The 13,576-nt window shown below is 48.5% G+C and overlaps 1 protein-coding gene across 4 annotated transcripts in view; it reads left to right on the top strand.

The window, feature by feature from the left end:
- The window catches only part of LOC142560968 (receptor-type tyrosine-protein phosphatase kappa-like), a 586,354-nt gene that overhangs the window by 507,003 nt on the left and 65,775 nt on the right, over positions 1-13,576 (top strand). For all 4 annotated transcript variants that reach the window (XM_075673412.1, XM_075673413.1, XM_075673411.1 and 1 more), the window contains 2 exons: positions 8,993-9,060; positions 10,218-10,352. In XM_075673412.1, the coding sequence (XP_075529527.1) occupies positions 8,993-9,060; positions 10,218-10,352 (203 nt within the window). The remainder of the gene's footprint in view (positions 1-8,992; positions 9,061-10,217; positions 10,353-13,576) is intronic.

Raw genomic sequence — 13,576 nt, forward strand, 5'->3', positions numbered from 1 at the left:
TACCATTCCTGAGCATGCGCAGATGAGTTTTGTGTCTTCTTTCTTTTTTCGCGTCAGTGCTTCCTTCAGTTGATAGTCGGCGTTCGTGTTGTCCACTTCTCTACTCTTGTGTCCTGTCTGCACGCCTCACTTCTTTTTCGCATAATGAATCCTTACCAACTAGCTCAGCTTTCTGTAGTTCTAAGCTTCATTTCTAGTACTCTGAGCTCTTTTCCATGTTCCCCTATTTATCTGCACAATCCTGCTTCGATAGCTTCCTTAATTGCGATATGTATATTCCGCACTAGAACCATGTCGTGGTTTAGTCGTAAGCGTGTCGTCTCATTGGAAGTTCAAATGATGTGCGGCTTCCTTCAGTCATCAACTGGGCATGCCAGGAGGATTGCAGCTGTTCTTTCCGCTGAATCATGGCGCGAAGTTTGGTTCTATCAGGAGCGTCTAAGGGTCCGTTGCGCGGCCCTGGGAGACGGTCGCCATTGGAACCGCCACTACGCCGATTGGAATAGGTTAGCCGTGCAACACGCGGACTTCCTATGGAGCATGAAACTTCCGGACCTTCAACAAAGTAAGAGGAAACACCTTTCTAATAATTCACCGTCAAATAACGTACTGGTTCTTGGATACGCCGTCGTAAGTGATAACCATAGAAGAACCCTTGCTTTAGGTCCTGAGCACTGTTTTTAGCCTAACATAAAACCCGTTGACGTTTTAAGCATGCCGCGCTGCATAACAAGGTTCGTCCCGGAAGAAGAACGCTCGCGTTGTATTTCGGATTGCATTGCTAGCATTATTTATTTACATTTATTTATTTACATGTACCTTACAGGCCTTCGAGAAGGCATAGTGTAAAGGGGCACATACGGTAATATAGTAGTATGGAGTCAGGAAAAATAAACATCAGTATAATGAAATGAGTATGCAGACAACATGGAAAATTAATGCATTAGCAAATACAATGTGTAGAGCAATAACAATTAATGGTAAACAATAACATAATAGCATAATAACATTGTAAACGTTTTTGCATGTTATACAGTACTAAGTCTTGTAAAAAAATGGGAGCACTGAAATTCTTTTATTAACTTGTAGTAAAAATGCAAGAAAACTAAAAAAGGTATGACGTGTTTAGACGGTTGAAACGGTATATTGATCGGTTAGCAGAATACGAAAGGCACTGTGTTTAGATTGGCAAGCGATGTTATCTGGTAGAGCGTTCCATAAATGGACCGCACGGGGCAAAGCTGAAAAATTAAAAGCGTGTGTGTTGCCATAAATTCGGGTGTAGCTGAACTGATTGTTCAGTCGTTGTGACGTCGAGGATGCCTTTTTTTAGGTTTGATAAGGTTAGGCCAACTGTGTGAACAAATCTATGAAATAATAATAGAAGGGCAGTATCACGGCGAGTAGTTAGTGGTTGCGACGAAAGATCGATATTTGACCGGTTACTATAATTTTTTTAAATGAAACGGCTCGCTCTATTCTAGATGCTCTCCAGGAGTTCGATGAGGTAATTTTGATGAGGAGACCATATACAAGAGGCGTACTCAATTTGTGGCCGTAGAATAGTTACGTAAGTTAGTTTTCGTAGTGGTGAAGGCGCACTTCCCAAGTAGCGGCGCAGAAATCCTAATGATCTGGAGGCGTTAGCTGAAATGGAGGTGATGTGTTTAGCCCATGAAAGATTATGCCTAAGGAGCACTCCTAAGTACTTATATTCTGTGGTGTGGTCAACTGTGTTGGAATCCAAATAATAAGAAAAATGAGAGTTAACAGTTTTTCGAGAAAAGGAAACTACTTTGCACTTCGACACGTTCAAGGACATGAGCCACCTAGCACACCAATCACTGATATATGCAAGATCATTTTGGTGTGCCGCGTGGTCAGAAGGACAGTTAATCGAACGGTATACAATGCGGTCGTCAGCAAATAATCGTTCGCTGACGACTGCATAATCAAAAATGAGTTTTGTGTGTTCTTTCTTTTTTCGCCTCAGTGCTCCCTTCATTTGATAGTCGGCGTTCGTGTTGTCCACTTCTCTACTCTTGTGTCCTGTCTTCACGCCTCACACCTTTTTTGCATAATGGATCCCTACGAACTAGCTCAGCTTTATGTCGATCTAAGCTTCATTTCTACACTTCATTCCTTGAGAAGCTTGGGGGCAAAAGAAAGGTAGCCATGGATTGGAGAACGTTGCGCAGAACTCACTTAAACGCGATATGCGGGAAATTCGGGATTGATTGTGGAAAGCAGCTAAAGAGGGAGGATGTCATGGATGCGATAGATGCAAGCGGCAGACAGGACGAGGAGATCGTGGAGGCTTGGGAGGATAGTCAGGGCCCGAGGGAGCGCAAACGAGAGAAAGAACGCGATAGGGAAGGGTATGAGCGAAAGCGACAGTACAGACAATCCATGGAAGAAATTTATAGGGAGATCCAGCATCTCAGGGTGCTGCAGGCATGGTCGATGCTGCGCGTTTTCAAGGACGGCGAAATCATGCAAAGCTTTCTTGTCTTTTTTGAGAGCCTCGGTGCGTGGGTTGCGCTTCACCGTCGCTGCTGGTCTGTTGGACTGTTGGGAGTTTTTCCCTTTAACGTGTCCTGTTGCTTAGCTCGCCATTATGATGTCGACTTCAAGAGGTACGAACTCGCTAACCAGACATTGTTGCGCCGGTTCAGTATTTCTGTCGAGAACGAGAGACAAGATCAAATTGACCAGTGCAAAGCTCGTACTTTGGAAGAGACTGAGGTTTCGCCAGTGAATGAAGAGCATGAAAAGTGCGAGGTGGCGAAACCCTCAGAGACAGAGTGTGAGCAAAGCGAGGCCGTCGCCGGTCTTATAAGAGGGGCAATTGCGAAAGGCGTTCCTTGCGGATACGAGGCTTGTTACAGCAGCGATGAGAAGGTAATGAGGCGCTGGAGACTTTCCTCATGTCAGAGCACATGAACGACTTTCCGGAATTGTCTAGGGTAGACAAGGCCATGGTGGTGGCCAAGCCGAGAAAAGACCGGACGCAGCATAATGGAGCGGAGATCGCTCAGGGCTCCAGCATTGGTGACGGCGCAATGTAGTCGTACACCGAAACCGAGCACGGGGCCATCCCGGAGAGCCCTACTTGCGGCGACGAGGCTTGTTGCAGCAACCCTATGAGGGTCAGTGTAAGGCTGGATGCCTTCCTCGTGCCTCAGCACTTGCGCGACTCTCGGGCATTTCCGAGAATAGAGAGCCACGAACATTGATGATCCAAAAGGGCCTCCCTTGTGGGGGCCTGGCTTTCTTCAGTAGCCCTATCAGTGTAAAGGAGACGCTGAAAACCTTCCTCGTACCGCCGCACTTGAGCGACGTTGCGGAATCACCAAATGGAGAGAATGCCACGGCGGCCAGGCAGGGCAGGAACCCGACGCTCGGGATATTTAGCTGCACATACGGGGACCATTTTTTTACATAAAAATTGTTACAGCGCAAAAACCACAAAGTATCAAGGATGGGACACAAGCGCTGACTGTCAACTAAATTTTATTGACGGAAGACGGATACGTTATATAAGGGGAAAGGCAGAAGTGAAGGGGGAAGGGAGTGATACAGTCGGGCAAAATGACATTGCGCATCGATCAACGCATCGATGAATGAAGCTATGCAGCAAAAACCGATACAGAAGGGGTGCTTACGCACTTGCTGCCATATTTCTGTATGTGGAACGCTTCCAAACTGACGCGCGCCGTCGCGTCGGCACTCTTGCCGAGAATCTTCGTCTCTCCCAATCGAGCCTCGCATCCTGTGCATTCGATTACGTGCGCGACCAAATGTGCATACTTACGCAACCGGTCAAATTTAAGTTACTTAAGTTTCGGGCATGTTCCCCCAAGCGTTCATTAATGCCGCGGCCGGTTTGGCGGACATAAGCCTTTCCACACTTCAAGGGAATGGCGTAGACCACTCCTGTGGAACACTTGATGAACGGCTTCTCATGTTTTAGCTGACAACCTCTATCTTTAGAGTTAGAGTTTAGATGCAACTCTAAAAAAAGAGTCACTGAGGAGGATTGCGCCGCGAAGGCAAGGACAAAGGAAGAAGGGCTTTTCTTCACGAGTGCATGGCGTATCGCTCAGGGAAGAGACAACAGTAAGCCGCGAGCACTGTGAGAGTTGTCGGACGATCCCACCGCTGTTATCAGTTGTAGGAGTTGTCGGACATTCTCGCCGCTGCCACCATTTGTAAGGGTTGAAGGTCGTAGAGAGGAACTTGGGAGGAACTAGGTGAACAGGGTTTATTTACAGTATTTACAGTTTAAACAAGAGATACATTCGACAGACCATGCGTGGCTCCCTAATGGAGCACGCAAGACGAGCATACAGCACACAGCTCACGATTACGAACACCAGCACAGAGCACGACGACGAGCACACTGTAGCAGCGACCAACAGCTGCTTTTAAACACACCGTTCGACATCATCGTTCGATGTCGTCGTAGATGACCCGCCTTATTGCAGGAGGAGGGCTCACAGACACACGTACGCACTTTCACTGCCCCTCCTCCGAGGGCAGACGACCTGCGCCGCACTCGGAGCTGACCATCGCAACGCGGCCGTGGTGGTGTCCATTGTCTTGCGTCCCCGTAGCCAGGTGGTCACGCCCGACCGCAGCCGGTGCCTCTAAATTCCAGAGCTGCCTTTCTCCTGTAGTCGCCACGTGTGTCAGCAGACTGTAACGAATCCTGGGGCCCCCGTACCGCTACGCACCCCTTTGTCAGGGAAGCTCTTTTTGCTGCAGAGAGAGACCATGAGGACCCGGCAAATCAACCAACAATGCACGGGGCGCCAAACGTGGCCAGCTCTGCTGTCGTCGCCAATCCTCCGAAGTAAACGCATGGTGGATTAACGCCGCCGTAGTCAAGTTCTCCAAAGGTCGTTCATGGTTGGTTAGCGCTGTCATTCTCGCTGGTTCTCTAAAGGGTGCCGCCACCTCGTATCGATCGAAACACCTGCAGCGGGCTGAAATCGCTTTGCAGAGCAGTACCCCTGCAGGCCGATCCTAACAGCACACGGAGTGGCAGTTGACGGCAGACGGCAATCTAGTTCTTGTACCCCTTGTGCTCTGCCTGGCCCAAAGACTCTCAGTAGGCGACCTAATCGAAAGAGTAATTGTCGAAGTGGGCGAATCAATAAACTTTTTGTTGTTGTTTTATTTGTAATTATGAGCGATGCATTTTTTGTTAGTGATTAGGCACGTATCAATTTTCATCACTTTTCAATTTAATACTTTCGCGTTAGGAAAGCAATATTTGTAAAGGTCTTGTTCGTGGATAGAGTGTAGCTTTTTTTTAAGGTTTGAAATTCCACTACGAACTAATTTAGAGCAAAGCGGTCCGCAGAGCACAGCGCGTTTCGCATTTGAGGCGCTTGTAGTGGCAGGTGGCACTGACCGAACGAGCAGATCGGCACGCGACACTGATCCCTTGGACCATTTCGATCGTTGTAACAGGTCGTGTGATTCAAAGGGTGCGCGTTTGTTTTCTTCGGCGACTTGAGAATCGCTCGCCACATGTGAGAAACGTTAGCTCGGAAAGGCGGAGTTTGAAGACACGTTACCGGAGGAGGATTACAGTTCTTCGAATTTCGTTCCATCCGTACCGTGACCCGACTGACAGCGCGGTCTTGGGGCCGTTTCGCGGGGGAGGGACAAAGGGAAAGGTAGCTAACAGTAGCCTACTCATGTGCTTGCCCGCTCCTCGGATGGCACGCGCTTCAAATAATTGTCCGTTGTGACAGCTGTAAAGTATGTCTGCTAGATGGTCGCCTACTGAGACAATGTGGCGCAGTCGAGCATATTTTCGAGTTTCACTGCACAGCGGAGTAAGGAATTAACAGAACGCGGTTGTCCTCAGCTGAGGCGGTTCAATTATTGGCAGGGCTGAGTTGATTCAGGCACTTGACTTATTCTTATTTGGTTTTTATTTCTTTCGTCATTTTCTTGACCTATGTTGCTTGATAAGCGTTTATGCCTCGAGAAGGAACATAAAAAGTTTTTTTTATTGTTGCGTTCTAAACGATGTCCATTTGTTTGTCGATTGCCTCAGAGCTACGTGAGTTGCGCGAGACACGATTGAAACGAAATTTATCAAAACGTTAGTCACGCTACCATTTGGACTATCTTTAGGGTCGTTTGCGCGGCGGTTCTCTACGGCTGCCTTTCTGGCGCTCGCTGGTTCTAACCGTGAAATTAGTTATGGGAGAGGGTATGATTACCTGGCATATTGTGGAGGGGGTTGTGTACTTGCCTTGTCGCTGCTCGGGCGCTGTGCGGATATGATCGCTAAATGCCACTTATCAGCCTACGACCTGCATCCAACCATCCCTCCAGGATGGCCATTGCCCCTGGACGTGATCCTCCCAGCGAGCCCGGGACTTCAAGCCGCAGTTTAGCCTGCTGAGTGGCCAAGGCCTTTTCAAGGGGCACCGATGAGCTGCCCCCTGTGAGCCCTTTTCCTGGCAGTGGACGGGCTGTTGTGATTGGCCGTTTACATCGCGAGAACTTCCCGTCACGCCTAGCGCGATTGTGAGGAACGGGCCAACGGCCTCGTCAAAATGGTTCTCAAAACGGATGATTTATGGCCAGCACGGGAGTACCTCGGTCAAGAGAGGTTTGGGCAACTAGCAAGGATATGGTCCTTCTCCTGTCAGCCGCACAAATTGGCACGTCCACACCGGAGTCGGTGCACGATCCCCTTTCCCCTGTTTGTGCCTAGCGATGTGCGTGTGTTTCCGACAAAGCTCTCTTCGCAAAGAGAGGGCAACAGACGTCCGGATTGGTGCGACCTGATGCCACCGGTCTCCTTACGCCGGATTGGGGGAGGTGACAGAACGATGACCACGCAGGGCATAAAAAGAGCAACGGCTGGCGGGAGTGATCGGCTGCAACAACCTCATGAGCCTTTTCAGCACTACATTGAATTTCCTCGTAAATATGTAAATATAAACATGTTTGTAAAACGTTCTGGATATCGGGCTCAGCCCCACGTTCCCTTTCTCTTCCACGAACAAAGTACATTGCTCGTCTTCGAACCCCCATTCGCAAGAAAGCGCAGCGTCGAAGCACAAACCGACAGGGTGCAAATGCGGTCGCTACGTTCATCTCGACGATGCGGCGACAGTGAAGCAGCTCGCCGGGCGATGTCCGAGGGGTGGTTACACGCGGCTTGGCGACGACGGCTGAAAGCCTCCCGCTCCTGCGCAACGCTCAGAGAACACTGCCTGGCCTCCCTCTCATCCTTGGCCAACCTCGCACTGACTCACGTGCACTGACTAGGCGAGCGCGGCGCTCCTCTTAGCCAGGCGCGCGGCGAATCACGTGGTCAGGCAGCGACCCAGCTGCGAAGAGCGCATCCGCCAAGCCGCCGATGGCGACGGAGCTCGGCGCAGCTAGTAACGTGGGACGTTGCCAAGGCCACGGCGCAGCTGCGGTCAAATGGTCAAATTGCTGGCGATGGTGAAACTCGGCTGGACGCGATTAGTAAAGCTTTCGCTTTAAAACTCGTGGGGGGGGGAGGGGGGGCTCACCATCTAGGCGACGACTGCTGCGCTGGTGAACAGGAGTCAGGTTGACGGGTCCGGGGAGTCGCCGTGCGTCCGAGCTGCTTTCTCTGGTTCTAGAAGGGCTTGAAATCATACCCACCACCTCCATGGTAAGTTTAATAGACATTTGAGTGAAGGTACTTTAATTAGTTCACGTTGGGTGAACTTGTGCCCGATAAACACCTAAGCGACAGTCTCACTCCCACGTACACAGTCTTTTTCGCATGAGTTTCACACCTCATCTTTTTCCCTCCTGGCCCGCGCTGATGGCTCGTTGGTCCAATCCTACATGCCTTGTGAGCCCGTGTCGCCCACTTGCACAGCGCTATCTTTAGCACGTAGCCTGAACAACTGGACGGGCGCAGGAGGTGGCTCAAGCGTGTGATTTCAAGGCACCCTGTGTCAATATGCAGACTTGCAAATTTCGGTGTACTTGGCCCACAATAAAGAAAATAATAAATTGCTTGCGCGTGCGGTTTTCGCATGACACCTGCGAACCTGTTTTAGGCGTTTCATACGCCTTTATTTAGGCAGATAACGAGTGTCCTAGCAATTTTTATTTTACCCTATATGTAACCATCAAACGTAAACACCGAAACACCGTTTTCGGCTCCTCGGAAGCTTTCTCGCATTTGTGCGCACTTGTCTTCCATAAAGAGGGCTGAGTGTGTAAAGAACCACGTAAAGTGTTTCTTCAAAAAATGCTCCGCTGGCGTCGTGTAGAAGGTACTTTCTAGACTGCGGCAAGGCACCTTCTGGACTACGTTGTATAAATGACCGCCTGCGAGAGCATGCTCTTTCAGTCAAGAATGGGACTGACTCACATTTGCCGTATCATTAAGGATACGGTGGCACGGGAACTAGCAGAGGCGATGTTTATCAGAAGGTGTAGTGACCAGTGTATCAGCGTTCAGTCATTGTCTCTTCCCGAAAATGAGTTTACTTTCCTTGCTGATAGGATTGTATTAGCTTTGGTTTCTATCTCATCTGACCTCACCTGTGTATGTTCCTGTTCCCATGCATGAAGGTATATAAGCGTAGCATCGGGGGAAATAAAAATCAGTTGCGAGTGCGCCTGTCCGTGTCTTTTATTCTGTTGTCCGTGTCTTACTTTTTGCGCCTAAAACCGTTTCTAATAGTCATGTACCATGTAGCCCGGCAGCAGACGTTCCTAAGCAGCCGATAGTAAACACCAATCCCACTAGCGGGACGTAGCTCAGTCCCTGGAAGAGGTGGCATTCGTTGCATGGTGGAAGTATTGAGTCCTTCTCGGGTTAAAAACGTCACAAGTTGTGCGGCTTACAAAGCTGCAACTCGAGAACTGTTAGCTGCACAGATGACGTAAAAGGCCGAACATCTACTATCGTCAAATCTGCAACGTTCTGTCGTGGTTGCCTCGAGACTTTGTTTTGTTTGCTTTTTAGATGAAGACGGCCGACCAATTCTGGGGGCAGGAGCATCATCCGTCTACGTCAATGCCGTCTACACCAACGTAAGAAACAGGTTCTGTACTAGGCTTTCGTATACAGTTCAACACAGGTCAGTGAAACACATCGGGACGTCTTCTGGCCTTAGTATATGCATCCGAGCACAAAAAACGTCATTTTCCAGCACTGGGTTCTAGCTTACTTCCATAATGCTAAATGCATCACAGCTAAGGCGCTATTTATTTTCCTGCATAATGAGCCTTCCAATCCGAACCCGTTGATTTGGTAAGCCTTAATTGTTTCATTGTAGATGGGCTGCGGCAACTTCCAGGCCATAATAGAAGAAAACTATTTGCACAAAATTATTTCACACTCCCGCTAAGCTTTAGCGCCACAAACATGTAGACATATGCACCAACCCGCCGAAAATCATACCTTGATTCCAAGCATGCCTTCCTCCTAATTGCAACCTTCGTTGTCAAGATGCCAGCTGCCGTTTTAAACGTTTAGTGCAAATGGCGGGAAAGTCAGATTCTTTAGAAAGAACACGACGATACATGCTGTTGTTCAACGTAATAAGTTCCTGTATAGCGCCCCCAATTTTATCAAGGATTTTTGGCCGGCTTTCGTTTGGCCGTTTTCGTAATGATGACATTTTTCTCTTCAATTTTCTCGCTTAGTGAGGGAGGACCTCAGTGCGCGTTTTATTCTGGTTTTCAACTCTCTTCCATTCCTGCCCTGAAACTAATCCTAGACACATGGTAAAATATATGATGGGTTAGACCGGGACCTCAGTTTATGATACAGGGTTCTGTGCGCATACACAAGAAACTGCCGCCATTGCAAAAAAAGAAATGTGGCGGGTAGCTCCTGACGTTACTCTATCCAGGTCAGAAATACAGCTTCAATGTAATGGTGGGGTGAATGTATAGGGCGGATTATTCGCATTGTTGGTACACGTTCAGCTTCGTAGGAATAGCACTAAAAAGCACGACACATGCGTGATAGGTGCAGTATCTCGGGAGCGTTTTTAACGTTATGTGATGGGTGTCCTTCCGCTCATAATAGAGGGCTATTATATAAGTCTTGTACCACCTTGAGAGCATAAAGTCGTTAATGACAGCTATCCCGTCTTCTTCTACTATGCGTCGTCTGGTTTAGCGTCATAGATAATGGTATATCAGTCACATTGTTTCGCATTACTGTTTCCAACTCTCGTCAGGGCTACGCGAGCAAGAGGACGTATATCGTGACGCAGTATCCGCTGATCATCACAGTGGAGGACTTCTGGCAGCTCGTCTACGACTCCGGATCGCAGACAATCGTGCTTCTCAACGATGTCGATGCCAAGGATGAGGTGAGGCGGGGGTATTTTTCTTTGTATTTTTTTCTTTTCCGACGATTTATACTACAGCGATACTCTGGCCAAATTTTCATATCTACTTACAAGTAATTATTCAACATGCTTATTATTGTCATAGTGGGCAAGATGTCAATCGAGCGGTTGGAGAAAAGTCGCAAGAAGAAAGTAGGTGTTCCCAATAACGCGTGTTTGCGTTTTGCGACAAATAGGAAGTGTCCGCGAAATATGAAAATACCGCGCGGCTGCGCGCCCATGCGCATGGGTAGCAGCTCCATCCAGCAGTGTCAGCCGGAAAACTGTTCATCGCGTATCGGCTCGACCGGCGGCGTTAACAACACTTCTATTCTTTCCACGACTCGTTAACAGCTCCGGGCGATTACTTGGCACCGAGGTCAAGGAAATATGCTGCCCTAAATGGCGACCTTGGAATGACAACCTTGCTTTCCTACTGAGACTGTTTGGTGGTGCGGCTATTACGTGAGCATGAGTGGGCAATCAGGTGGTATTTCTCATTTTTTGCGAGTTTTCTAAATTTGCCTAGAATAGTGAACGCGCGATGTCTACTTTGCTGGAAATACTTCATATTGACCCGTCTTAGGATTCTCTACAGCCGCCTAATTGACGTCTAGAAAATTAGAACAACGACAAAGTGAGATAACTGCGTTTGATTAACTATTGTAATGTCAGGGATGACAAAGTAATTGGTGGTTTCTCAATAACACTCTGAACAACATTGACTCGGTATGATTACAAGATAATGATACAGCTTGAATGATGTTTGATCCGTGCTGATGTACCAGTTGATGCGTACTATTTCGAACGCCCTGTACATGTTCAGTAGCGGGACATGCCACGCATGGGCTTCTGTGCGAGCAGTGACTTGCGCTGTCTATCTCCATTTTCATGTCAGATTTAAATAGGTCACTCCACATAGGGGCACTCAATTATTCCTACGTGGCTGAAAGCATTGAGACTGCCGCACGATGCTTACGCATTATGCCACAACGTTTGTGGGTTCGACTCCCACTCCAGGTCGTGGGTTCTACAGCCTTAACTCAACCTCAATTAAGTGCACCTTACGTAAATTCGCCTTAAGCAAATTCGCCTCCATTATCAGCAAAGGTGGTGCTTTCGAGTGCCTTAAATAAGTATGCCTTAATTACGTTGAGCTTATTAATACCAAAGGTCGTGGGTGACTCCCACTAAAGACCGAAGGTTCGTAGCCTTAATTTATAAAAAAATCGTGGCTTCGACACCCTTCAAAGGCCGCGGGTTCGTAGCCTCAATTTACTGCAAAAGTCGTGGATTTCACCCCAACCAAAGGCCGAGCGTTCGTAGCCTTAATTTACAGCAAAAGTCGTGGGTTTGACTGTCACCAGAGGCCGAGGATTCGTAGCCTTAATTTACAGCAAAAGTCGTGGATTCTACTCCCATCAAAGGCCGACGCTTTTACTCCCACCAAAGGCCGAGGATTCGTAGCCTTAATTTACAGCATAAGCCCTGGGTTTGACTCCCTCCAAAGGTCGAGGTTTCGTAGCCTTAATTTAAAGCAAAAGTCGTGGGTTCGACTCCCCCAGAAGGCCGATGGTTCATAGCCTTAATTTACAGCAAATGTCGTGGGTTCAGCTCCCCCGATGCCTCACGTTCGTACCCTAATTTACAGTATAAGTTCTTGGTTCGACTCACACTAATGGCCGAGGTTCGTAGCCTTAATTTACAGCAAAAGTCGTGGGTTCGACACCCACCAAAGAACGAGGGTTGGTAGCCTTGATTTACAGCAAAGCCAGAGTGTTCGACTCCCACCAAAGGCCAAGGTTTCTTATCCTTAGTGTAGAACAAAATTCGCGCATTTGTTTCCCACCAATGGCCGAGGTTCGTAGCGTTATTTTACAGCAAAAGACGTGAATTAAGCTCCAACCAAAGGCTGACGGTTCGTCGCCTTAATATACTGCAAAAGTCCTGGGTACGACTCCCGCTGAAGGCCGAGGGTTGGTAGCCTTAATTTGCAACAAAAGCCGTGGGTTCGACTTCCCCCATTGGCCAAGGGTTCGTAGCCTCTTTTACAGCAAAAGTTGCGGGTTTGACTCCCACCAATGGCCGAGGGTTCGTAGCCTTAATTGATAGCAAAAGTCGTGGGTTCGACTTCGCCAATGGCTGAGGTTCGTGCCTTAATTTACAGTAAAAGTCATGGGTCCGACTCCTCCAAAAGGCCAAGGGTTCGTAGCCTTAATTTACAACAAAAGCCGGTGATTCGAATCCAACCAAAGGCTGATTGTTCTACTCCCACCAATGGCCGACGGTTCGTAGCCCTAATTTACAGCAAAAGTCGGGGATTCGACTCCCACGAAAGGCCTACGGTTCTACTCCCACCAGTCGAACCCGCAACCAAAAGCAGTGGGTTCGTAGCCTTAACTTACAGCAAAAGTCATGAGTTGGACTCCCTCAAAAGGCTGAGGATTCGTAGCCTTCATTTAAGGCAAAAGACGTGGGTTCGACTCCCTCAAAAAGCCGAGGGTTCGTAGCCCTAATTTACAGGAAAAACCGTGGATTCGACTCCAACCAAAGGCCGAGGATTCGACTCCCCCAAAGGCCGATGGTTTGTAGCACTAAATTACAGCCAAAGTCGTGGATTCGATTCCGCCAATGGCGGAGGTTTGTGCCTTAATTTGCAGTAAAAGTCGTGGGTACGACTCCTCGAAAAGGCCGAGGGTTTGTAGCCTTAATTTACTGCAAAAGTCGTGGGTTTGGCTCGTCCAATGGCTTAGGTCTATACCTTAATTTACAGCAAAAGTTGTAGATTCGACTCCCATCAAAGGCGCAGCGTACGTAGCCTTACTTACAGCAGAAGTCCTGGGTTGGACTCCCACCAAAGGCCGAGGTTTGGTAGCCTTAATTTACCGCAAGAGTTGTGGGTTAGACTCCCCCCGATGGGAGAGGGTTCGTAACCCTTTTTATAGCAAAAGTCGTGGCTTCGACTCCCACCAATGGCCGAGGTTCGTAGCTTTAATTTACAGCAAAAGTCGTGGGTTCGACTCCCCCCGATGGCCGAGGCTTTGTAGCCTTTTTTACAGCAAAAGTTGTGGCTTCGACTCCAACCAAAGGCTTAGGGTTCGACTCCCACCAACGGCCGGAGTTCGTAGCCTTAATTTACAGCAAAGGTCGTGAGATCGACTCCCCCAAAGGCCGAGTGTTCGTCGCCTTTATTTACGGCAAAAGAC

This window comes from Dermacentor variabilis, chromosome 10, assembly GCF_050947875.1.
Source record: "Dermacentor variabilis isolate Ectoservices chromosome 10, ASM5094787v1, whole genome shotgun sequence".
Taxonomy (NCBI): domain Eukaryota; kingdom Metazoa; phylum Arthropoda; class Arachnida; order Ixodida; family Ixodidae; genus Dermacentor; species Dermacentor variabilis.